Raw genomic sequence first — 25,762 nt, 5'->3', positions numbered from 1 at the left:
ACCTAGCTTAAATAAATCTCACAAAGGAATCTAATGCAGATGATATGGATGTTCAGCACTAAAATAAATTATTATGTACCTCTGATGGCATGGATTTTCATCTTACTAAAAGTTGAAAATTAAACAAGTTTAAAGACAAGAAACCTAAGTGAACTACTGCAATACATATTCCAAAGATCAATATATTCTTGTTGAATCTTTTTTAGAAGATTGTCAAAACCCGTTAGAAAAGCTATCAATGGCTGGCACAATTGTTCATATATTCAGCTATGATAGCAAGAACCAATTTTAACTTTAATTATGAGGATACAAACACAATTTTCAAATGACACTTTCGTGTAATCAACAGATATTTTCATGCCTACAGAGTTCAGCTTTCTCCAAACAAAAGATTCAGAGAAGATGCTAAAATTACGGTCTGTAAGAAAACCATTTAAACCATGTTGACTTATTTGTAGACCATGTATATAATAGTTAAATGCCCAAAATATTGAAGAAAAGGACCTTGAAAGAGTGGTCTGACAGTTTTAGTTGAAAGAATAGCATGTAGACCTTGACATTCAGAACATTTTCTGCCCTGTTTAATTTTCTCTATTATATTATGGCTTAAAACTTGCATTTTACCCAAATCTTCTATTTTTAACCATGGCTGCCATGTTTGACAGTTAATAAAGAAAAGACAACAGACAAAAGAAGCCATAACATATAAAGAGCTTACACATATACCAGGTGAGCTAAATTATAAAATTAGGGATTTTCTCTCCCAACAAAACAACAATCATCATAATTTTCTTTCAAAATTGTTTTAGCTCTGGAAACCTAACTTTTCTGTTGATGTAGTAATGTAGATTTGGAGTCAAGTCTGATGTCAGAAATTAAACTCTACCATAGATTTGTAAACATACTTGGTTATATCTTTTCTTTCTTCCGGTGGCTGTACTACATTTTCAAATGGAGGAGGTGGTAAAAAATCTGAACGAAAAATTATAATTTCAATTTTAGTGGCAATAACCTTATTATGAACTGTTAATTGAACATAACTGCTTTTTAAATTTTTTTTAAAGTCTTTAGGGTTGTAACTCAATGTGGAAGTTAGCAGAGAAAGTAGATATTACAAAAATATTTTTGAAATCTGGGCAATGGGAGATAACCCATGCTTAATAAATTTAATCAAGGACAAAATTTTGTCAGGTATTACATTGTCACTATATCTGTAGTGGAATTACATGGTACAATATTTTATCCATTTCCATCAGATATGTTTTTTCTTAAATGTAATATTTTTGATGAGCACTAAAATCAGATGTTGTTTGGTAAATGAATAAAAAATCATATCGTGATAAAAGAATCCTGTATGATTTTCCTGGACAACAATATCGAATCAAATGAAAAATCTTTTGGAAAATGGTATCTTATGACAGCACCTTTAGGTACCATTTTCATGCATAATGTAAAAAAAAAAGTTTTATGGATACCATATTTCACATTTGTTTTCTTCTACCTGTTGTTTTTAATATACTGAGTATTTTTTTGTATCAGTGATCTGTGAAATAAGTATATCTCTCTTAAAATAAATTAATAACAACATGAACAAATAATATTTCATCTTTATATAACAATTCTATAAAAATGTAGTATTATTTTTTTTATGAATTGGTGTTAAAAGATCAAAACACCTGTACATCAGATGAATAAAAATTTAAATATCAATATTAAAGTTTCTTTGCTAATAACTTTTACTGTCTTTTGAAAAAAAGCATAAAATATAGAAATATATATACTTTTAATTATGTTATAAAAAGGCAACATACTATAGCTATTTTAAATTTACCTTTTATAAAAATGACTGATTACTTGTAAGCTGCATTAACTTAAATAATTTTAGTTCAATAGTTTATGTGATACATTTAAATTGAACTTTAAAAGGACTTCAATGTATATAGATTTATTTGCAAATTATCAAAATAGGAATTTAATTCTAAATTACATTTGAAAATTATTTATTATATGGTCTTTGATCATCACTTAAAAAATAGTTCGGTTTTGAAAGCTCAGTGATTATAAATTTATTAAAAAATGTAATAATTTTTTAAAATAAATATCTACATTTATGCATGATAAATTGTATTTTTCTTTTTCATCCAGGAACTTCAAATATGCACACACATGAATAAATCAATATCCATACTAAATGATTCAAATCCATTTTAAAAGATTTCTTGCATAGAATATATCAATTAATCAATATAATCAATCAAATTTTAAAATACTGATTATCTCCCCTTAATTATATTATATGTAATGAATATGTTTGGTCTCTTGTCTATCCAAGGTCATAGGAATCACAAAGAATTGATAAAAGATGTGTTGTTTTCAATTAAAAAAAGAAGAATCATTTGATATTTTCTACAAATTCACCAATATACTTATATTTTATGAACCTGTTCTATGATCATATTATAATTTACTATTTACAAAAGTACATTTGAATTATTAAATTTTACAGTCATCATGAATATTTTCTTATCATTGCCATATATAAAAACAAAAATACACCCCATTCATCCCTTCCCATTATTTAAGTCATGTTATTAGTATGATTTAAATGTCTAAATCTTCAATTTCTGCAGACAAATGATTAAACTGTAAAATGTTCTACAAAGATCTTACCTCCGGAGAATCCAATATTCTGGTACCCAGGTATTGGGCTCAACCCATCCAGAGTAGGTGCTGTAGGCTCAGGGGGTGCTGCATCTGGATTATGATCTACATCTTCATCTGGCATGTCCCCTGCATACTTTGGCACCTCTATTTTAGGGGGTGGGGTAGAATGTAAAGGTAAAACAATTGACATAGCGAACAAAATAAACAGAATATCCAATGGTTACGACAACAATATTTCTCAATTATTCAAAGACTTCCGTCATGAAAGAATTTTTTTACGATACAACAAACCACATTCCATAAATTGATTGCAGATTATACTGATCAGTCACTGCAAAATTCATTAACTGTTAAGGTATGAAGCAATCAAATAAAAATCATGTTTGTGTCTCACATGGGTGGTTGTTATACTTTCACAGAGGATCTTTGCACCATAAAGTAAATAAATAACATTCATACTTTACAAGATGTTTGCAGATGAGTATTTAACTCTACATGAAAGGTCAACTAATTTTAATTTTTATTGGAATACTTTCATTCATGTTTTACTTATAATACCGTTAGTCATAATAACCGCACCTTGATATTTCAAAATACAAATTGAATTTTTTTAATTCTTTCTTAATAAAACTTAAACTTGTGGTTTAATTTATTATTTCAAAATCAATTTCAGCAAATTCAGTTTATGGGTGAGATATTCAGTAGTAATTGAATATAATGATCTTTTCTGTTTATTTTATAAAACATGTTTTCAGGACACAATAGTAAAAAGGTCCCACCCAAGAGACAATACACCAGACAAAAGATCAACTGATCATGAATAATACTATACACAAATCTTTTACCTTTTTCATATTCAAATATTCAATATACAGGAAATTTATATTTTCAAAAAAAAAAAAATTTCATTAATAAAATGTATGCTTCCTTAACTTTTAAAATTACAATGAAAATTTCATACAAAGCAAATATTCCAAACAAGAATGTGTCTCCAGTACACGAATGCCCCACTCGCACTATCATTTTCTATGTTCAGTGGACCGTGAAATTGGGGTAAACCCTCTAATTTGGCATTAAAATTAAAAAGATCATATCATAGGGAACATGTATACTAAGTTTGAAGTCAATTGGACTTCAACTTCATCAAAAACTACCTTGACCAAAAACTTTAACCTGAAGCGGGACAGACGGACGAATGGACAGACGGACGGACGAACAGACGGACGGATGGACGAACGGACGCACAGACCAGAAAACATAATGCCCCTCTACTATCGTAGGTGGGGCATAAAAATACAAACAGAAAATTATTTTATAATATTGAAAATTGAAATTGATAGTAGAGAAAATTTGCCTTCAACAGTAACATGTAGCTCTAAATAGCATTTTAATTTCAATGAAATATGTAAAATTATGAAACAGAAAATATATTTATCCTTCACTTATTCATTTTACTTTTCATAGTATTAGACCAAAGTTAGGTCATATCCAAACTTGAATAACACTGTTTCTCAAAATAAAGAATGGTTATCACAGAGAAATTCATGTTAAAGTGGATAAATTGTACAGCAAATAGTTTTTACTAACCGGGAAAAACTGTGGATTCATGTGTATTTTTTTAATTATTTTCAAGGGTACCAATTTTCATGGATTAAGGAAAATTAGCATGTTTGTGGATATTTAATTTCATGGTTTTATTGTAGTCTGCATATAAGCCTATAGAAAATTTGATTTTCATTGACATTAAATATTGTGGTTAACCTGTACCCACAAAATCCATGAAAATAATATGGTATCCATTTATAAAATTACACAGTTTGAATGTTTTACATTTGTCATTTCAGGTTAATTTATGGCTTACTCTGTGATATGGGGTTTGCTCATTGTTAAAGGCCGTACAGTGACCTATAATTATTAATTTCTGTGTCATTTGGTCTCTTATGAAGAGTTGTCTCATTAGCAATCATATCACATCTTTTTTATTATATCCAACAAATAATAATGAATCCATAGTAGATACTTTTTGCTATAATTTTTTCTTTGCTTTGAATACCTAATTCTGGTGGTGATGTTTCACAGTGAACAAGTTTGATAGATTTAGACTACAACAGAATGGTTTCTGGTACAGGGTTAATATAAAAAGAAAGATGTGGTATGATTGCCAATGAGACAACTCTTCACTAAATGACATGTAAATTAACAACTATAGGTAACTGTATGTGTACTAGTAATACTACTTAAGGTGACAGATCTTATTAGAAACATCCTACAGTTGAAACCAAAGTTACAAGATTATCACTTATCACCAAAACTGACAACTGTCATTTTCACCAACCAAATATACTAGCTGAGTAAAAGCTCAGACAGAAATTAACATGCATGAAAGTAGGTTGAAATAATTACACCACCCACCTAGCCTGCCTAGCATTTACAATGAGAAGAGGGTAAAACTACACTGCACAGACTGCAGTGCATTGGGCCATTCCAGAGCAGTGTTTTCAGTGGCTAGCATTATTTACCTATAAACTTTAATATATATCTCTTAATTTATCACTTATTATAAACAGCGAAAACAAATAAGCTTTGACAAATACAAAATGAATGCTTGAAAAGAGTGAGGTTTACTTTACTCAAGCATTTATTTGGGCAGAGTTTTGCTTACAGATACAGTAAGCTGGTGAAGTTGAAGCCAAATTCTGCCAATAATAAGCTAAAATAAACTAGCAAATTCAAGTGCATATACAGAGAGGGTTGTGAAATGGTGGGTTATAAAGAATGATGGTTTAATTTCTAAATGTCTTTCCTTCATTCTAAGTCTAATCATGACAATTTCCATATAAATCTATAGGTAACTTATGTAAAAATTTCAGAACAGGGATATAAATCAGATTGTTTCTACATAAGTGAAACGTTTCAAATATTTGTGTTTCAGGTTTCTTATCAGCCTGCTGTAAACTCTGAAATTTTTGCTATGATTTTATATTTTTTTTTTACAAAAATAGCACAGAAATAGTTTTTGCCCAAAAATTTTGATTGCATTATTTGAACCATTTTCTGAAATCATTATAATTTAAATATTGCATTTATATTTCTGTCCATTTTTCAAGAATCCAACAGTATAAACAAGTGCACAGAATTTGTGAACTTTACTTTTTTTAAGTTTCATACCTTACATGTGTACATCCTTATCATGAACTTTCTAAACCTTTCAGAAAAAATTAAATTTTGTTGTTGGGCTGCTGTAAGTTTGATGTGAAACTTATCATTATAAAGATATCAAGCTGAGTTATTAATTCCGAAAAAAAAAGGAGTTGTGATGAAAGACATCTACTCAACAACACAAACAAACAAACAAAAAATAATTACAAGTAAATATCACAAAAGGACCTTACCTATAAGAAACCTGAAACACATATACTTACTTGTTTGGCCTATGACCTATAAAGCTATGAAAATAAACAAGTTCTGATGAGACACTTACGCATGAACACTGAAGAGGTAACCTAGGTTTCAACATGGTTTCCATTAATTAAAGAATTAAAATATCTTTTGTAATAACGAAAAAAAATACTTTCCAGTTCGTACAGAAAAGAGTTATACAACAAGAACATATATTACATTTTAAACAAAATTACAAGCTTTTTTATTTGTTGCAGTTGTTATTTCAAGATAAATAGGGTGATTCTGCAAATTAAGGAACAGGTGTTTTACTGAATTTATGAAAGAAAATGTGGAAACAAACAACAAATTATAAGACACAAAATTGGAAAGGTCTGGATATTGTTGCATTTTGAAAGGACTTACTATCTATATTCAAACACATGCTCTCAATGTGTGTTGGGTGGGGTATTAAAAAGCTCTTGCCTTGTTGATATTAGACGGACAATATCTATGATGAAGATTCTTACCTCCTGTCTGTCCACCCTCTGCAGAGTTGCTAAAATATAAAGACAGAGTGGTAGTCAAAATATAAGTTATAGTAAACATGTTATTTAGGTGGTACCTAACACTACAGGGAGATAACTCTGTAAAAATCAGCTAAAACGTTTAAATCATGTTGTATTCCTAAGGAAATACTAAGCGTCTTAATGATCAAAATTAGTGTTTGTCAAACTGCTGTGTATCCAATGATTTTTTTCCGAGAAAGTCTGTGGTTCAATGTTTTTGAAGTTTTTATATTTTTGTCAAAGGGTCAAAGTAAATATTTTGTTAAAATTTTATGAAATTAAACAAACCAAATTTATTTTAGTCCAGGTGTTTGGTACCACCTTAAGTTTCTGACCATGCCAGACCCATTATTGGTAGTCAAAATCTTTTAAAAAACCAGGTGCTCCGCAGGGCGCAGCTTTATACGACCCTAGTGGTCGAATCCTGAACAGTTGGGGCAAATTTGGTCACAATATTCAAGCTTGATACTGTCTGAATTTGGATTGTGATCAAATTTTTGACATAATATATGTTTTTGTCAAAAAATTAATGAGGTCAAAGATCTAACAAATCTATTGCACAATACTGTTCAATTGAAATTTCTTCTTGAAACTTTTCAAAATTCGAAATTTGAAAAAATTTTGAAAAAAATGGAATCCCTTAAAATAATGGTAAACAAAAAATCCATCCCCAACTTATTGAAAACCCCCTTGGAGCAATAACCCTTAAACTCAATCCCATGCTTTCCTTTGTAGTATTGAACCTTGTAGTACAATTTCAGAGAGATCCATACAGGTAAACACAAGTTATTGTCATGATTATTTGGAAACTAAAAACATGCTTCTTTTTGGCCCTTTTTTGGCCCCTAATTCCTACATATTTTGTGCAATTAACCCAAAACTTAAGCCTCTTCTTTGTTACATGGTACATTGTGGTACAATTTCAGAGAGATACATACAATTACACACACAAGTTATTGTCTGGAAACTAGAAAAATGCTTGTTTTGGCCTCTTTTTGGCCCTTAATTCCTTAACTTTGGCCCCATAAACCCTAACATGAATCCAAACCTTCTACTTGTAGTTTTCAACATTGCGGTATAATTTCAGAGCAAATGAAATACTTGAACACAAGTTATTATCCTGAAACTAGAAAAATGCTTATTTTGGGCCCCTTTTGGCTGCTAATATTCCTAAACAATTGGGACCATCATCCCCAAAATTGATCCAAACCTTCCTTTTGTGGTATTGAACCTTCTGAAAAAAATTCATAAAGATCTATTCACTTAAACTAAAGTTATTATCCGGAAACCAATGTGTCTTCGCACGATGACGCTGACGACAACATCATACCATTTTACGATCCCAAAATTTTTTAGGGTCGTATAAAAAGTGATGTAGTTGTTTGATGCTAAATCATTTTATATAATTAATCCAGAGGGTTTAATTAAGGGGGTTGTGAGTTAGAATCCCTCACAGTGCAGGTGAATTTCTAAACGGTTACCTATTCAACACTATAATTAGATCATTGAATATTGTTTTTATTGGTATAAATACTGATTCTGTTATCAGTAAATCAAAAGCAAACTAAATATTATTTTTATATACATATACACATTCATGGATCGACAATCTGTCGATACCTGTATCTTGACATTGCACAAGGTCATGTTTTTCTCTGACTGTTTATGATGTCTTTACATTGGATGTTGGTTATGTACTGATTGATAACTTAGTCTTAGATGCATGATTTTTTTGATTAGTTGTTAGTGGCTTTAAACTAGCTGTGAGTAACTGTCAGTACTTTCAGATCAATATAAAGCATCTTTTTGATGTTGGGATATACAAGTACCCGACCAAGTCCTCTCTGTGTTTTTGTCAGATGTATTTCTATTTGTATCCAACTGATGAGTTAAGCCTTTTTCAACTGAATTTTATAGTTCGTTCTTGTATGTTGTACTGTTACAACACTGTTCCAGGTAAGGGGGTGGGGGGAATCCCGCTTACAGGTTTAACCCTGCCACATTCTGTATATATGTGCCAGTCCCAAGTCAGGAGCCTGTAATTCAGTGGTTGTCGTTTGATGATGTGTTACATATTATATATCTAGCGGATGCTAGGCCTTAAAACTTTCCAAACAGCACAGGCAAGTCTGTACACAGAGTAGTTTTTGAGGTGAAAATACGGCCATATTTGTCAATTTGTTATGATGAACCTTAAGAGTTTTTTTTTTTACATCAATAACTTTGTTAAACATGTCAAACCTTCATGGAACTTTGGCATTTTTATGAAGCATGATAGGAAGTCGAACTTGTGGCGAACAAATTTATCAAGTAGAACGAAAGGTCCTTTTTTCTGTGAAGACAAAACGAAAGTGAAAATAGGTCACATGATATGGTGTACAGGTTACACTAATGACTGGACCGAATGACAGGACCAAATGAAAAATACTTATTACTTTTTCATTTCTCAAAGGATTGATCTAAAATTTGAAATTTAATCAGATTTCATCATTTAGTAAATAGATTTAAGAAAAAAATTCAAAAAAATATGTAAGAAACTTTAGAAAACTTTTTTATTTTTCAAATGAATTATCTCAGATTTGAAATATAAAATGATATGTCATATTTTAAAACCTAAATGTTATAAAAAAATACAGATTTTTTTCAAAAACTTTCGAAAACATGACATGACCATCGCTAACTGACATGACCAACCTCGACAATGACCGGACCAAAGGAAATTGCTAATTACTCTTTTATTTCTCAGAATATTTCTCTCAAATTTGACATGTGTGAAGATTATACCATTTTATACATAAATATAAGAAAAAGGTAAAAAAAAACTTGCTGTTATGTGACTTGGTCAACGTTGTCAATGACAGGACAATCCTTGACAATGACAGAACCAAATAAAAATGCTAATCATGCTTTATTATTTGTCAGAATATTCCTCTCAAATTGGAAATAATGACAATTTAGACCATTTTGCACATCATATAAGAAAAATATAGACAGAGAGTCACAAGAAAAAAGACACAAATTATCAGTATATTTAAGAAAGAGATTTTGAAATATTTACATGTTATTACATATAATCATTTTATAGTTTAACTTTAAGAGATAGTTCATTAAACTAAAGATCAGATTATGACCTGTAATTAAATAAATATACAAAATATTCTGAATGAATGAATGAATGAATGAATGATCTTTATTCTCATAAACCAAATACATAGTTACAGAGAATAAAGATCATTGATATATATAACATATATAACTTAATTCGTTGTATGCTGGTTCATATTCTGGACGCCAGTCTTTTCTCCTTTCTAATATAAACAGGGATGATTGTGCCAGATATTCATATGATGAAGACATAATTTTTCAATCAGTTTAATTGAAGTCTGGAGCTGGCATGTCAGTTAACTGCTAGTAGTCTGATGTTATTTATGTATTAATGTCATTTTGTTTATTTTCTTTGGTTACATCTTCTGACATCAGACTCGGACTTCTCTTGAACTGAATTTTAATGTGCGTATTGTTATGCGTTTACTTTTCTGCATTGGCTAGAGGTATAGGGGGAGGGTTGAGATCTCACAAACATGTTTAACCCCGCTGCATTTTTGCGCCTGTCCCAAGTCAGGAGCCTCTGGCCTTTGTTTAATAGTCTTGTATTATTTTAACTTTTAGTTTCTTGTGTACAATTTGGAGTTTAATATGGCGTTCATTATCACTGAACTAGTATATATTTGTTTAGGGGCCAGCTATAGGACACCTCCGGGTGCTGGAATTTCTCGTTGCATTGAAGACCTGTTGGTGACCTTCTGCTGTTTGCTGTTGTCTGCTCTATGGTCGGGTTGTTGTCTCTTTGGCACATTCCCCATTTCCATTTTCAATTTTATAAGATATAGCATGTGTGAAATATCAATTAATATGATACATATTTACACAAAAGATAAATAAACATATAGTTGTACAATGTACTAACCAGGAGGATAGACTTTCACAGAAATAGATTTAATAAATCTACAAAGTTTCTCAAGCTCAACACTATTTCTACAACTCGGTTTAATACAAAATACCAATAAAAAGTTCAAATATTAACGCGTAGGGCGTTACCAGACCTATCGTTTTTCCCCAAATTAGTTTTTTTCCTTATTTGCTAAAAACTTTTAAAATCATTCAATCTTAATGTGTTTTTAATTATTAATTTCAACCAGGATTTGTATAGTAGGAACTACATGAACTATGGTCATTTCACATTTTCGAAATAAAAAAAAAAAAATTCTTTAATATGTATTAAAAGATGAGATCATATTATATCTTAAATCTGAGATAATTCCTGTCAGTCAGCGATGGTCATTTCGCGTTTTTGCAATAAAAAAAATCTAGATTTCTTATTTAATTGATGTATTAAAAGATTGGATCTTATGATATTTTAAATCTGACATAATTCCTTTTCAAAATAAAAAAAGTAAATAGCATTTTTATTTAGTCCTGTCATTGTCAATGTTTGTACTGTCATTGTCGCAGTGTTGGCCAGGTCACATTACAGCAAGCTTTTAATAGTTTTTTCTATATTATTCCTATCTTTATGTATAAAATGGTTAAATCTAATTATATCTCAAATTTCAGAAAAACATTTTTTATAAATAAAAGAGTAATAAGCAATTTCATTTGGTCCTGGTCAGCGATGGTCATGTCACGTTTTCAAAAGTTTTTGTAAAAATCTATATTATTTATAACATTTAGGTTTCAAAATATGACATATCATTTTATATTTCAAATTTGAGATAATTCCTTTGAAAAATAAAAAAAGTTATTAGCATTTTTATTTGGTCCGGTCTGAGACTACTATAACACAGTTATAGTAGTCTCAGGTCAGGTCATTGTCGATGTCGTATGTGGTCCTGTCATTATCAGAGTTGACATATTATTTTATATTTCAAATCTGAAATAATTCCTTTGAAAAATAAAAAAAGTTATTAGCATTTTTATTTGGTCCGGTCTGAGACTACTATAACTGTTAAGACTACTATAACCCAGTTATAGTAGTCTCAGGTCCGATCATTGTTGATGTTGGTCCTGTCATTATCAGAGTTGGTCATGTCACCGTCGTTTTCAAAAGTTTCTTATATTTTTTTTTTTTTCTTAAATCTATTTATCAAATGATGAAATCTTATTATAATTCAAATTTCAAAAAAATATTTTGAGAAATAAAAGAGAAATTAACAATTTCATCTGGTCCGGTCATTGTTGATGTTGGTCCTGTCAGTCAGCTAGGGTCATGTCAAGTTTTCGAAAGTTTTTGAAAAAATCTATATTTTTTATAACATATTTTGTTTTGTTTTTATAACATATTTATATTTCAAATCTGAAATAATTCCTTTGAAAAATAAATAAGTTATTAGCATTTTTATTTGGTCCTGTCATTGTCGATGTTGGTCCTGTCATATTATCAGAGTAGGTCATGTCACGTTTTCTTAAGTTTCTTACAATTTTTTTCTTATTTTTTTTTCTTAAATCTATTTAACAAATGATGAAATCTGATTAAATTTCAAATTTGAGATCAATCCTTTGAGAAATGAAAAAGTTATTTGCATTTTCTCATTTGGTCCTGTCATTCGGTCCAGTCATTAGTGTAACCCATGGTTTACTTCACGGGTGAAGAAATCTGGTACATCTGACTACCAGCTAATCACTTTAGGCTCTTCAATGTTTGCCCTTATCAATAATCAAGCTTTAGAAAAAATAATAATATTTGTTTCTTGCTACATTGCATAATGTAAACGTCAGCATCTTTTTATGAATCACGAATGCATTTGATTATCACTTTGTAATATACTTTCCAAAACGGAAAACTTTTATGGGCGGGTCTATTTTCGTTTTTGACAAGTCCCCAAATCGCAACAGTATATAGTGTTGTAAATGTATATTAATATAAACGAATGAAAGTATGTTTGTCATGTTTTACCTGTTATCCATTTTACTACAGCTCTTTTTCTGTTGGTTTTCTTCAAAGTGGTCACTCTCCAAAACAAGAAACCGGACACAAAAGTATGGTCAGTCTCAGTACCAGCGAACCACAATTTTTAAAACAAACAAGTAATAAGTTGCTTTCTTAAAAGAAAAAGAAATGCAATCGTGAACCTAATTAATGCAAGTTAGGTTATATAAGATAATTTTTTTTATAAAAATGCATGATTTCACCTTATTCATAGAACTTGTTTATAAATGTACTTTTAATAAAAATATAAGTATCAAATATCATAAAAAGTAAAATCTCAAAAATATTGAACTCCGAGGAAAATTCAAAAAGGAAAGTCCCTAATCAAATGGCAAAATCAAAAGCTCAAACACATTAAACGTACGGGTAACGACTCTCATATTCCTGACGTGGTACAGGCATTTTCTTATGTGAAAAATGGTGGATTAAATATGGTTTTAAAGATAGCTAAACCTCTCACTTCAAGCTTGTTTTACAGTCGCATCAAATTCCATGATTATATTGACAACGATGGATGAACAAAACAAATAGACATAGAGTATAGATAAAAATGTTAAAATAGGGATACAGCAGTCAACATTGTGTTTTAATCTTAATCACTATAAAAACCACCAAATATGTAACAAAGAAGTACAAAATGGCATATACATATATAGACCAAGCATCATGATTAGCTAAAATTAAGGAAGAATACACATATTTACCATAGTACAACACATTAGGATAATATGGTCTTAAGCAATGTCTAGCTTAAAAAACAGGTTGTCAATTTATACCGTTTCCCATATTTGCATATTAAAACGCATATAAATGATGATATTGGAGATGGAAAACTGCTTCTTTTAGCTCAATTCTTTTCTTGGATAAGATGAAATTTCATGTTCACCGACTCCAATTCTCATATTTGATTTATAACCTACTAAAACGTATGTCCAAATTATAAAAAAAAGTCTGCCAAACTAAAACCAATAATTAATAAGGAATGTGCTCTATGACATGTATCAACAATTCGTTTGTATTTTTGTCTAGACGCTGTCTAATTAACCAAAGGATTTTTCTATGTCTGTTAGATTCCATATTAACGGTTAATTATGTTTTGTCACACATTACTGATTGAACAAACACATCCTATTTCGCGTTTTTTTTTATATCTCGTAGCTAATGTCCCTTTAATGTCTTTAACATATTAAAAATAAATCAAACATTTAAACATTCAGCCTTATTTTCATAATTTGAGAAACGCCACTCTATATGATTCTAATGAAGGCAATTGATACAAATGGACAAACATGCAATTCGGTTCTACGAACACGTTACTGATGAAGGCTTTTTGATACAAAATTGCAAATAGAATTGGCTTTGCAGTCAGTAAACTTAACTAAATCTTTGAAGTTTTTATTTTAAATTGCCGCTGTTGAAAAAAATAAATTCAGGATGATATTGGTCCTATACCTCATTGATTTTAAAGTTAAATCTACCTTTCATATCAATACACATTTATGCATTGTACTACGAATAGGCAAACATGTTATCCAGAGGGTGTCTGTTTCACGTTTGCCTGAAATCTTATGTACAGTCACGTACGGCTTATCGAAAGTGCGAACGTTTATTGAGTTCAGACATTGTCATGCACCTTTCTCTTGTGTTGAACATTCCATTCGATGACAATCTCTATGGGCAGGGCGTAATAAACAACTGCAACTTTCTTCTAGTGGTCTACACTGAAATTAAGCTATGTATTCAATTTGATTATTTGCTAGCCATCAGATATTAGGAGTTAACAGTACGAGTGTGCTTTGATTTTTCAAATCACGATTTAAATTTACCGGAATCACTCATGCGAATGTGTGATATAACCGTTTAATAACCTACTTTACTTTACAGTACACAACACTGTTATTGAAAATAAAACATGTCGTAGTTTATAATAAACTTTCGCTCACTTTGGACAAGGACATTATATACACATGGGTCAGAAGGGAAGCAAAGGAAACAAAGGTAATAATTAATAAGACATTGAGTGTCGTCTCTGTTTATATTTAAAATAGGTCAACCGAAACATATTGAGATAATACACTAACATATATTAGTATAGATTGATCATTCTAATCTTATTTATTATATTGACACACCACAACCATATGTTTGTTTGTTGTTTTTACATATGGCTATACGAGTTGTATAATGTGCAAGAAAATACTAATTATAGATGTTTCATGCTGTATTTCTATTTGAAGATTTTTTCCATTTTGCTCTTTCAATTACTATTTTTAACCCCCCCCCCCCCACCCCACCCCCAAATGGACGCAATAAGGTGCTCTGAAATGGTACGTGCGCGAGTTCTATCTCCAATATTTTTCTTTTGTAGTCTTGTCTCTCGATGCAATTTAAAAATACAACGATAATTAAGTCGTATTCGACCGTATGCCACAAACGACAAAAATAAAAAGAATGGAGCAAGATTGACTGTTCTTACGGAAAGTGAAATATATCTTTATAAAAGTCATGGGTGGGTCCAGGTAAGGGCGTAATGGGCGTATGCCTCCTTTTAAAAAATAAACAAACAAAAACCTATCGTAATCTGCTTATATTGTATTGAATATGACAATTTATCATATTCATTAATTTATGGAGAGAATTCGGCATACAAAATTTCAAACTCTGACACTTTAACTATAAAATTTACATGTTCCAAGTCAGGAACCGTTGCATTAGTGCATTTCACTATTAATTTATGTTTTTAGCCACAAAAAAAACGCCCCTGAAAGTGAGGTTATATGTGGTATAATTGCCTATGAGACAACTACGTATATATCCACCAGAATTAAAATGAAGTGGTAGAATAAAGCAATTATAGGCCACCATGCATGACCATTTGTTACACATATAGACCATATATATCAGTATTGATGTGAGATTGATGTCGTCCACAAAATATTCTTAAAGTTGACATATGAACGATTTTACACTAGACAAATTAAAACGTAAAAAAAATTAGAATTCAACAATACGAATCAATACGTATCTGCTCAAAATCCGATGTGAAAACTACCTTTCTTTTGTAGGACCTTCAGTTAATCCACAGAGTGGCCAGTATGAATGGTTTACATTTCTTTGTGACAGTTCAGAAGAGAATATTTTTCTATTTCTCAAAGAAAACTCTTCGATAGTAAACATCTCTATGAGAGTTAGTAAGTTAAATACTGTTGGTTTATATATAACAATGCCAAATATATCCTGTTATACCAGGGAGAACTATACTCATACTAAGATATTTACACATCCATATAAATAAAAAGAAAATCACCAAAGGATTACCAAAGATCTAATTATTTGTAACAGAGACATATATACACATGTATATATGTCTCTGTTTGTAACATATTGTTCGAGGCCTGCTGTTAAAGGAGTAGGTTCAGTAAGACCCCTTTTTGGCCCAAAATATAGCAGTTTTAGAAAATTGTGAAAAAGTAATCTTTAAGCTATATTTTGGAAAGTAAAATGCTTCTGCTACATAAATATGAGCTGTTTTTGACAATACAATGCACACATATCGCGTTCTAGCATCATTAAGTCATGCTAAATCACTGAAATCTTCAAAATCTTAGCATTTTGGTTAATTTTTACACGGTTTCCGTCTAAAATGAAAGTGGCCGCATTCGTGTTCATTCATAATATTGAAATGTAAGTTGTATTTGATAATAATACAAACCATATATAAAGGTTGAGGATGAACACGGATGCGACCACTTTCATTTTTGACAAAAACCATCTAAAAAGTGACGTTTTTTGGCATATTTGATATATTTTTCATATTTAAGCTTGAATCAGCGTGTTTTTAATAACTAAATCAGTTAAAATCTTTCACCTAAACTAATCGAATCAATTGAAATAGACACTTAAGTGTTTATAAAGTTGTCCAAAAACTTTCGTTAGATGAACCTGAAATTTGAGGCCAAAATCGGCCCTTACCGGACCTACTCCTTTTATCATGATAGAGTTATTAATTGCAAGGAAGCCATTGCATTAAAGCCATTCCAACTGACAAAGTTGAAGCTGTTCTTAAATGATTTTACGAACGCCACCATGATTTTGTTGCCCGATTTTTAATATACCGAATGTGACAGTGTTGCCACTGTATTTTTACGCAACACGACTGGTGCTACTAGTGAGAAGTAACTGCTAACGTTTCCGGAACACACGAGTTCCACCCCGTTGAGTGGCATAATTCGATGTGGCATCTGGCATTGGAATTTCCAAAATGGCTGCAGTTACCATGGAAAATGCAAAAAAGGTCAAAATGCTGCCGAAACCTTAAAATACAATTTACTTCATAAAAATGGTAGGTCAAACCCAGTGATGGTTTTGATGGTATGTTCCCTCTCTTGTACAAAAGTGGCATCTGTTATTAAAGTTTTGGAAATGGTTACCGTTGGAAACAGCAAAAAAAAATCAAAAATCAAAATGCTCAAACTTAAGGAAATGAAATAGCAGTTTTAGTTGTTATTGATGTTTGTCTTTTAATTGTATGATTTAATTTCGCTATAGTGTTTTTTTTTCTGTTTTTATCGGACTTATAGCAAACAATAACGATCACCTAATGTCTGGCAATACCCTTTTGAAAATCTTTACTGACCTCCAAATGTTAGGTGTTTCCTAGATCTTCCTTCTTCCTTTCATATATATATATGCTGTAGAAGAAACAGATAACATTTTAGATTTGTTTTATTCGAGCCCTGACCTATAATGATCTATAATAACACTGTTACTTAGTGCTATTATTCAGACGTACGAATAAGACGGTAACATTAAAACAAAATATGCTTTAACTTTCATTATATTTTGTATTTCAGATGTGTATAAAGACTTGTCATCTGGGGAAACGTGTTCCTGTGCGTTCTTCTTAGAGCAAGGATTACTTCCAGAGTCGATGGGTTCCACGTCAGCTATTAGAGTTCTAGGAAAGTGCATTATGCGTGGCATGTGTCCTCATGTTATAATGGATTTGTGTGGTGAAACCGATATTTTGAAAATCCCATCTTTTACAGAAAAGATTTTTGAACAAGATGTCAGAATAAAAGGCCCATTAGAAGAACGAGCTTATGGTGGTCTTTATCTCATACATATACTTGTTATTCTTGGCAAAACAGAAAAATTGAATGAAATTATGTCATATTTTAAGCCCTCATGTTCTGGAGGCTCTATGGAATTAACTATGATAACAGATGCTCATTATTTTACGCCATGTTATTTAACACTTGTACATAACCAAACTAAATGTCTTTTTGATCTCCTACAGTATAACGAAAAGATGATTGAGTATTGGCACTATGAGAAAACAACAGAAAATACTGATCATGATAAACAATGTACATTGCTAGTGTCGTGTGTTAAAATGGACAGACATGACATTTTGGACATGTTATTATCAAGATTTGACCGAAACCCGTCTTTTCACACAAGATATCTTGAACGCATTTATTGGGCAGAGAAAAACACAGCATTGGAGTATGCAGTTGAACATCGAAAAATTGAAAGTATGAGAATTCTTAACAAATATGACACAACAGTTGATACACACAGACAAAATGTACGAACAGCGGCGGATCTATGTGTTATCAATAATGATATGGAATGGATGCGTGCATTTCTTGAGTTAAAGAGTAAAAAAGAGTTAGAAGTATGTTCTATCTTCAACTTAATAGCAAAAGGTAAATTATTACAGTTTGTCTTATCTTAAAACAACTAAATATATAAAAGGTAAATAACTGAAGACAGTATATCCTTTCTTCAACTTAATATTTGTACGTTTTTCGATCTCGAACTTAACATCAGCAAATAAATCACAGAAGTATGGTCTATCAATCTCCAAGTAATCATCAACAGGTAAATTACAGAAGTATGGTATATCAATCTCCAACTTAAAATCAACAGGTAAATTACAGAAGTATGGTCTTTTTATGTATTTTTATGTGCGTATTGTTATGCGTTTACTTTTCTACATTGGCTAGAGGTATAGGGGGAGGGTTGAAATCTCATAAACATGTTTAACCCCGCCGCAATTTTGCGCCTGTCCCAAGTCAGGAGCCTCTGGCCTTTGTTAGTCTTGTATGATTTTTAATTTTAGTTTTTTGTGTATAATAAATTCGGAGTTTAGTATGACGTCCATTATCACTGTACTAGTACACATATGTTTTGAGGGGCCAGCTGAAGGACGCTTACGGGTGCGGGAGTTTCTCGCTACATTGAAGACCCATTGGTGGCCTTCGGCTGTGGTCTGCTCTATGGTCTGGTTGTTGTCGCTTTGACACATTCCCCATTTCCTTTCTCAATTTTATCTATCAATCTCAAACTTATCACCAACAGGTAAATTACAGAAGTATGGTCTATCAATCTCAAACTTATCATCAACAGGTAAATTACAGAAGTATGGTCTATCGATCTCAAACTTATCAACAGGTGAATTACACAAGTATGGTCCATCTTCAACTTCACATCAACAGGTAAATTACAGAAGTATGGTCTATCAATCTCCAACTAAATATCAACAGGTTAATTACAGAAGTATTGTCTATCGATCTCCAACTTAACACCAACAGGTAAATAACACGAGTATGGTCTATCGATCTCCAATTTAAAACCAACAGGCAAATTACACAAGTGTGGTCTATCGATCTCCAATTTAAAACCAACAGGCAAATTACACAAGTATGGTCTATTGAATTAAAACTTAACATCAATAGGTAAATTACACAAGTAGGGTCTATCGATCTCCAACTAAACACCAACAGGTAAATTACACAAGTATGGTCTATCGATCTCCAACTAAACACCAACAGGTAAATTACACAAGTATGGTCTATGGATCTCCAACTTAACACCAACAGGTAAATAACACAAGTATGGTCTATCGATCTCCAATTTAACATCAACAGGTAAATTACAGAAGTATGGTCTATCGATCTACAATTTCACACCAACAGGTAAATAACAGAAGTATGGTCTATCGATCTACAATTTAACACCAACAGTTACACTACACAAGTATGGTCTATTGATCTACAAATTATTTAACATCAACAGGTAAATTACAGAAGTATGGTCTATCGATCTACAATTTCACACCAACAGGTAAATAACAGAAGTATGGTCTATCGATCTACAATTTAACACCAACAGTTACACTACACAAGTATGGTCTATTGATCTACAAATTATTTAACATCAACAGGTAAATTACAGATGTATGGTCTATCGATCTACAATTTCACACCAACAGGTAAATAACAGAAGTATGGTCTATCGATCTACAATTTAACACACAACTGTTACATTACATAAGTATGGACTGGTCTATCGATCTACAATTTAACACCAACAGGTAAATAACACAAGTATGGTCGATCTCCAACTTAACACCAACAGGTAAATTACAGAAGTATGTTAATTCATGAATACTTGGAAAGTACTTTTACTTCAGTAATTTGACCCTGAATTTATTTTGGTGTAAATTAGAACACTTTAGAATTGATTTAAAAAACAAATTAATAAAGTAACAAATGAAAAATAGAAAAAAAGTCCAAAAGATATAATAAGATCAGATTTACTGCAATAGTTAATTGTATAAGGTAATTGACGTTGATCACCAGTTCTTTTTTTTCAGGTTCTCTTGAAATGTTAAAACTTATTCTTCAAACTCTTCAAAAGAAGAACACATTTTTCGGAAGAATAAGTTCTGACGAGATAAATGTTGCTGGAAGGAAAGAAAATGACCTTTTAGTGGATGCATTGTTTCTTCACGATACACAGAAAGTTAAGATACTGTTAGACTACGGTTTCAACAGTAATATATTCTATAATGGATTCAGTTTGTTGTGTTGGGCTCAAATTTTGGGTCTGGATAACATATGTCACCTTTTATATGCCAAAAATGGTAAATGTTTTCGAACTGAACATTCACAAGATTGTTGTTTGTTTCTAGGTGTTATTTCACATCCTTCAAATACATTAGTTCATGTTGTGTCTTTGGTAGAACAAGATTGTGACGTGGATTACTGCAGTCTGAAATGTACATTTCCTTTAATGATGGCCGTTCGTTACAAGAGATTTGATGTGTTCGAGTACTTAATAAAGGCAACAGTAGTATACCGCTGTTCAAAACTCATAAATCCATGGACAAAAAACAAAATCGGGATAACAAACTAAAACCGAGGGAAACGCATTAAATATAAGAGGAGAACAACGACATAACACTAAAATGTAACACATATAGACAAAATCCCACGAGAATAACAAATATAACATATATATATAACATCAAAACCAAATACATGAATTTGGGATAGACAAGTACCGTGACACGTCTTATCGCAATGTGAATTTACACTCAAAAATAAGAGAAAACAAACGACACAACGTTATAATGTAATACACACAGAAACGAACTATAATATAACAATGACCATATTCCTGACTTGGTACAGGGCATTTTTAAAGGAAAAAATGGTGGGTTGAACCTGGTTTTGTGGCATGCCAAACCTCGCACTTTTATGGCCATGTGAAATATAACATCAAAATGACAACACAGGACTACAATATAAATAAATTGGAGAACACAATTGACAAAGAATCACACGAACAACAGCCAACAAAAGGCAACAAGTTCAAAATTTTAATACGCCAGAAGTGTATTTTGTCCACACAAGACCTATGTGTGACGCACAGATACAAAAGTTTGAAAGCCGAAACGAGTACAAAGTTGAACAGCATCGAGGACCAAAAGATCAAAAAGGTTGTGCCAAAAACGGCAAGGGTTTTCCGTTAAGTTACCAGAAAATCCCTATAATTTAGAGTAATTTATACTTTTGCAAACAGTAAATTTAATAAAATGAACATTCAAAAGATGTACATGATAAAGCTGAAGTATTAACTAATTACAGGAAACAACTGAAATACATTTACATAACCAGACATTTGAAACACAAAAGTAGACACATCCGAATACGTTTAAACCTCTACGCCAAGTGACGTCCTATTTGAAACTGAAAAATGACGAAAAAATGACGTCATTAGAATTAGTAAAACAGAGCATCAAAAAATGAAAAATGACGAAAAAATGACGTCATTAGAATTAGGATTAATTTAAGATTATATATTTGAACTAAATACTGATATTGCATTTAATAACAAAGCACATTTTAATTCTTATTAATATAAAACTGAGGTAGCAATTAACTATATTATAAAACTATGTCAGGTTTGTTATGAATCTAACTTCAAACGTAAAATATCGTACTGATTACTTTGAACGAAATCAAATCTGACAAATGAAGGCGGTGATTAATTTTCTTTACCATAACACATAAATATAATAGAAAAGACGTCAAAACATTTGACAAAATCCGATGAGAATTACAAATATAACATTAAACATTTAAACTAAATACATGAATTTGGGATGTATAAGTACCGTACCACGTCTTATAGTAATGCGAGTTCACACTCGGCAAAACAGTCACAATCGGGAATAAGTCACGTTTGGTAATTAAAAGATTAGACGACATTATGACAAAACACAATCTACCATGTGGTAAAAATGTCCTTAGCTAGTTTGGTCAACGAAACATCGTATGGATCCACCAAATCGTGATGGTGTCCATAAAATTTACGGAGTGTCAATTTTAATCTGTCCTCCTCATAACTTTGTTGGAGCAGTTTCTGCGTAAGGAGCACACTCCTGTATATGAAGTCCGTATAGTGTGAACAAGCACGTGAATAACGTATCAATTGTGATATGTAAACACCATACGAAGGGGCAGAGGGTATGTTACTGCTGAGAAATGGGAAATTGATAATTGGGAAGTTGAAATCGTCCCGTTTATCATAGATTTTCGTGTGAAGTCGTCCATCTACGTCAATATTGAGGAAAAGATCAAGGTATGAAGCAGTCCTTCTAGTATCAGTGGTATCCTTAATTTCAAGTTCACTTGGATATATGAGATGTAAGTATTGGCTGAAATATGGGTTATTCAATGATAGAACATCATCAATATATCGGAAAGTAAAATTAAAGAATTTCGCAAGGTGCTTTTTCTTTTTGTCTTTTAGAAGGTTCTGAATGAATTCTGCTTCATACGAGTACAAAAACAAATCAGCCAGCAGGGGTGCACAATTAGTACCCATTGGAATACCGACTGTCTGTTGAAATATAAATCCTCCAAACTCAACAAATATATTGTCGATCAAAAAGTCCAGCATTTTGATAATATCATCTTCTGTATATTTTCTGGGAGATTCAGTGTGATTTTTCACAAAATATGAATTATTGTAACCCAAAACAAGAAATTTGTATCTACGATTTCCATTTTTATAGAAAAAGCTCTGTTTTATGAGATGGTGTAGTCGATCTTTCAACTGAGCATGGGGAATAGTAGTATATAGCGTAGAAAAATCAAAAGTTTTTATGTTGCTGCAAAATTGCAAAGATTGTGATTGAAGGTTAAGCAGTAGATCTTTCGAATTTTTGAGAATCCACATCTGGTTAACACCACTGGTAGAATATATCTCCTCACAATATTTTTGAAGCCCATCTTTAACTGTCGAAAGAATAGTAGTCAGTACTTTAGAAAGATGTTTGGTTGAACATTTTGAAGACCCAGCTATGTATCGTTCTTTATATGGAGTTTTGTGTAATTTGGGTATCCAGTATAATGAAGGCAAGTTTTCTTCGTTTTCTTTGATGTTGATACCAAAAGAAAGAAGGACAGATTTATGATTTTGTAAAATTTCGTCCTTGGTAAATGATGTTAAAGAATATGTAGGATTACCAGTAGTTTTATCAATTCCAAGCTCTGTAGTGAGACATTGCAAATAATGTTTTTTACATATGAAGACAATATTATTGGAGGCTTTATCTGCTGGAACAACGACATATTTGTCATGCAAAAAGGATAAAGCATCCACAACCTCCGGATTCTTGAAAGGGTTAGAAACTTTAGTACTCATATTACATCGTAGTTTTTGAATGCGCCTCTGAATGCATGATCGAATAGCTTTGATCCATTCAGACAAAGTATCCAGTTCTGGTTCGTCTGGTTCGCGCTTTACCCATTTTCTTGCATAGTTCTCAACTGCATCCATCAGTAACTTGAAATTCTTTTTCCAGTTGATGGGCTGGGGGAGACGAGGTGCACTGAGTAACAATCCGAATCTTTTCACCGAGAATCATTTGCCTTTAAGGATTCTATGGAAATTTATAGTAATACTCATTAAAGAAAATGGAGAATTAGATTTAGATGAAAATTTATCACTTTTAAAGTCTAGAAATGAATGTAATGGATATAGACAACTACTTAGGATGGTACTACAGACGACATGCACAGTTTCCTGTGAGACATTAAAGGAATTATCAACCAATTGTAAAGATAAAAAACTTATTGAAATTATTTATGAGAAAGTTCTTCCGCCAAAACTAATGCAAGCTTGTAGAAACACCTTGCGTCAACACTATGGACAATTTTTGTGGAAATACATTGAATATATAGAGAATACTATTCCCAAGGGACTAGTGAGATATTTACAGTGTTTAGATGTCATAGAGGATTTTTGTGAAGAAAACGAAAATACAGTAGGAAAGATTGGATAGAATTATGACATGTTTTCTTTAAATAAATCAGTACTACTTGGAAATCCATTGTTCTCATTTATTATACATATTAGAAGCAAGTACATAAATCTACATCTTAAAATCAAACGTAACTTTCATTTTTTTTTTCCAAATCCCAATTTTGTGATACACTTCATTAATTTTACAAATGTTTATTTTTGTGAATCAGTTGCATTATAAGATTAGATGAATAGAAAGCGTATCATTTAAGGAATAATAAAGGCAACAGTAGTATACCGCTGTTCAAAACTCGTAAATCGATGGACAAAAAACAAAATTGGGGTAACTAACTAAAACTGAGGGAAACGCATTAAATATAAGAGGAGAACAACGACACAACATTAAAATGTAACACACACAGAAACGGACTTAGAATTAGACAAAATCCGATGAGAATAACAAATATAAAATCAAAACCACATACATGAATTTGTGATAGAAAAGTACGGTGACACGTCTTATAGTAATGTGACAGAAGTGTACTTGAAGAATTGGTGCCTTTAAATGGTGATGTCAAATCAAAATTGACAAGGACAACTCTTCAGCTACAGTACTGTTATTCCTGTTGTAATGCATTAAAAAATAAATTGAACATATTATTAAAGAGCTTGTAAAAATATAAAAATCTGGAATAAAATTCCTTGGAACTTCATGAATGATTTTGGCTCATAAATCAAGACAAAAGATGGTGTCATACGAACGAAAATGTTCAAACAGAAGGTTATTTGATTACTAAAAATTGAGAACTGAAATGGGGAATATGTCAAAGAGACAACAACCTGAACAAAGAGCAGACAACAAGTGAAGGCCACCAATGGGTCTTCAACGCAGCAAGAAAATCCTGCACCTGGAGGTGCCTAATCACAACAGGCCTAACCTTGGAAAAAGTTATCTTTGTTTGTTTGTTTGTTGTACTATTCAGATTAAGATGCAATCTTGTTAAACTGACATATTTCAGGTAAGGCAGGTTATGTTGTACTTTGGATCATGTTGTATAAATCAAACTTTTGTGAATTCAAGAAATTCAAAATGGCAACCAAATTCATGTCAAATATGGGTTTGACAGTAAATTTTAGCAAATGTCAAAAGTTGCTACATATGAGATTAGAATTTCCATTTACCCTTTTATTAAGGGGTCATCAAAAATTGTCAACTATTTTCAAAAGTGTACAAAACGTACACTTGGGGGGAGGGGGTTAAAAAATCAACATTTTTACTGTATGCTTTTTTTTCCATCAAATAAAATAGTTTCTTTTCAATGCAAATTTCAATATTAAACTACACTTTAATAGACAGGATCTTCTTTTTATTAAAAATGATCGATTCTTGTCTTGAAATCTGAAAACAGTTGATGTACGCTTTTTGAAGGAGGGTGGGGGGGGGTCTGAAAATGTGTATGTTTTGTACTCTTTGGAAAATGGTTGACAATTATGGATGACCCTAAACAGGACAGATGTTTGATAACATTGTTAAATCCCTTCTATTGGATATTACTTTCAG

The 25,762-nt window shown here is 31.5% G+C and overlaps 2 protein-coding genes across 17 annotated transcripts in view; one reads left to right on the top strand and one right to left on the bottom strand.

The window, feature by feature from the left end:
* Positions 1-12,718, bottom strand: part of LOC139511307 (protein SSUH2 homolog) — a 39,524-nt gene extending 26,806 nt beyond the window's left edge. For 2 of the 15 annotated variants that reach the window (XR_011662011.1, XM_071297990.1), the window contains exons 1-6: positions 12,192-12,256; positions 8,853-8,943; positions 6,573-6,601; positions 6,087-6,110; positions 2,671-2,808; positions 906-972 (exon numbers count right to left, since the gene is read on the bottom strand). Coding sequence is in view for 8 of the 15 variants with exons in the window: in XM_071297990.1 (XP_071154091.1) it covers positions 906-972; positions 2,671-2,785 (182 nt within the window). In the remaining 7 variants the exon portion in view is untranslated. Of the gene's footprint in view, positions 1-905; positions 973-2,670; positions 2,809-6,086; positions 6,111-6,572; positions 6,602-8,852; positions 8,959-12,086; positions 12,272-12,564 lie in introns of those variants that run through there. The other 13 variants (XR_011662009.1, XM_071297983.1, XM_071297999.1 and 10 more) reach the window with 12 other exon arrangements.
* Positions 12,719-14,431: 1,713 nt separating this feature from the next.
* Positions 14,432-24,285, top strand: LOC139511293 (uncharacterized). Of its 2 annotated transcripts, XM_071297926.1 has the most exons (6): positions 14,432-14,595; positions 15,663-15,788; positions 17,451-18,308; positions 19,012-19,100; positions 20,261-20,730; positions 23,779-24,285. In XM_071297926.1, exons 1-5 carry the CDS (start codon positions 14,565-14,567, stop codon positions 20,276-20,278), a joined length of 1,122 nt encoding a protein of 373 aa, XP_071154027.1. In that variant the 5' UTR covers positions 14,432-14,564; the 3' UTR covers positions 20,279-20,730; positions 23,779-24,285. The 2 variants fall into 2 exon arrangements, with proteins under 2 accessions (XP_071154027.1, XP_071154020.1); XM_071297919.1 differs by lacking the exon at positions 19,012-19,100 and having other exon boundaries at positions 14,433-14,595.
* The last annotated feature ends 1,477 nt before the right edge of the window (positions 24,286-25,762 follow it).

Source organism: Mytilus edulis, chromosome 1 (genome assembly GCF_963676685.1).
Source record: "Mytilus edulis chromosome 1, xbMytEdul2.2, whole genome shotgun sequence".
NCBI lineage: Eukaryota > Metazoa > Mollusca > Bivalvia > Mytilida > Mytilidae > Mytilus > Mytilus edulis.
This window is presented reverse-complemented; position numbering and strand designations above follow the sequence as displayed.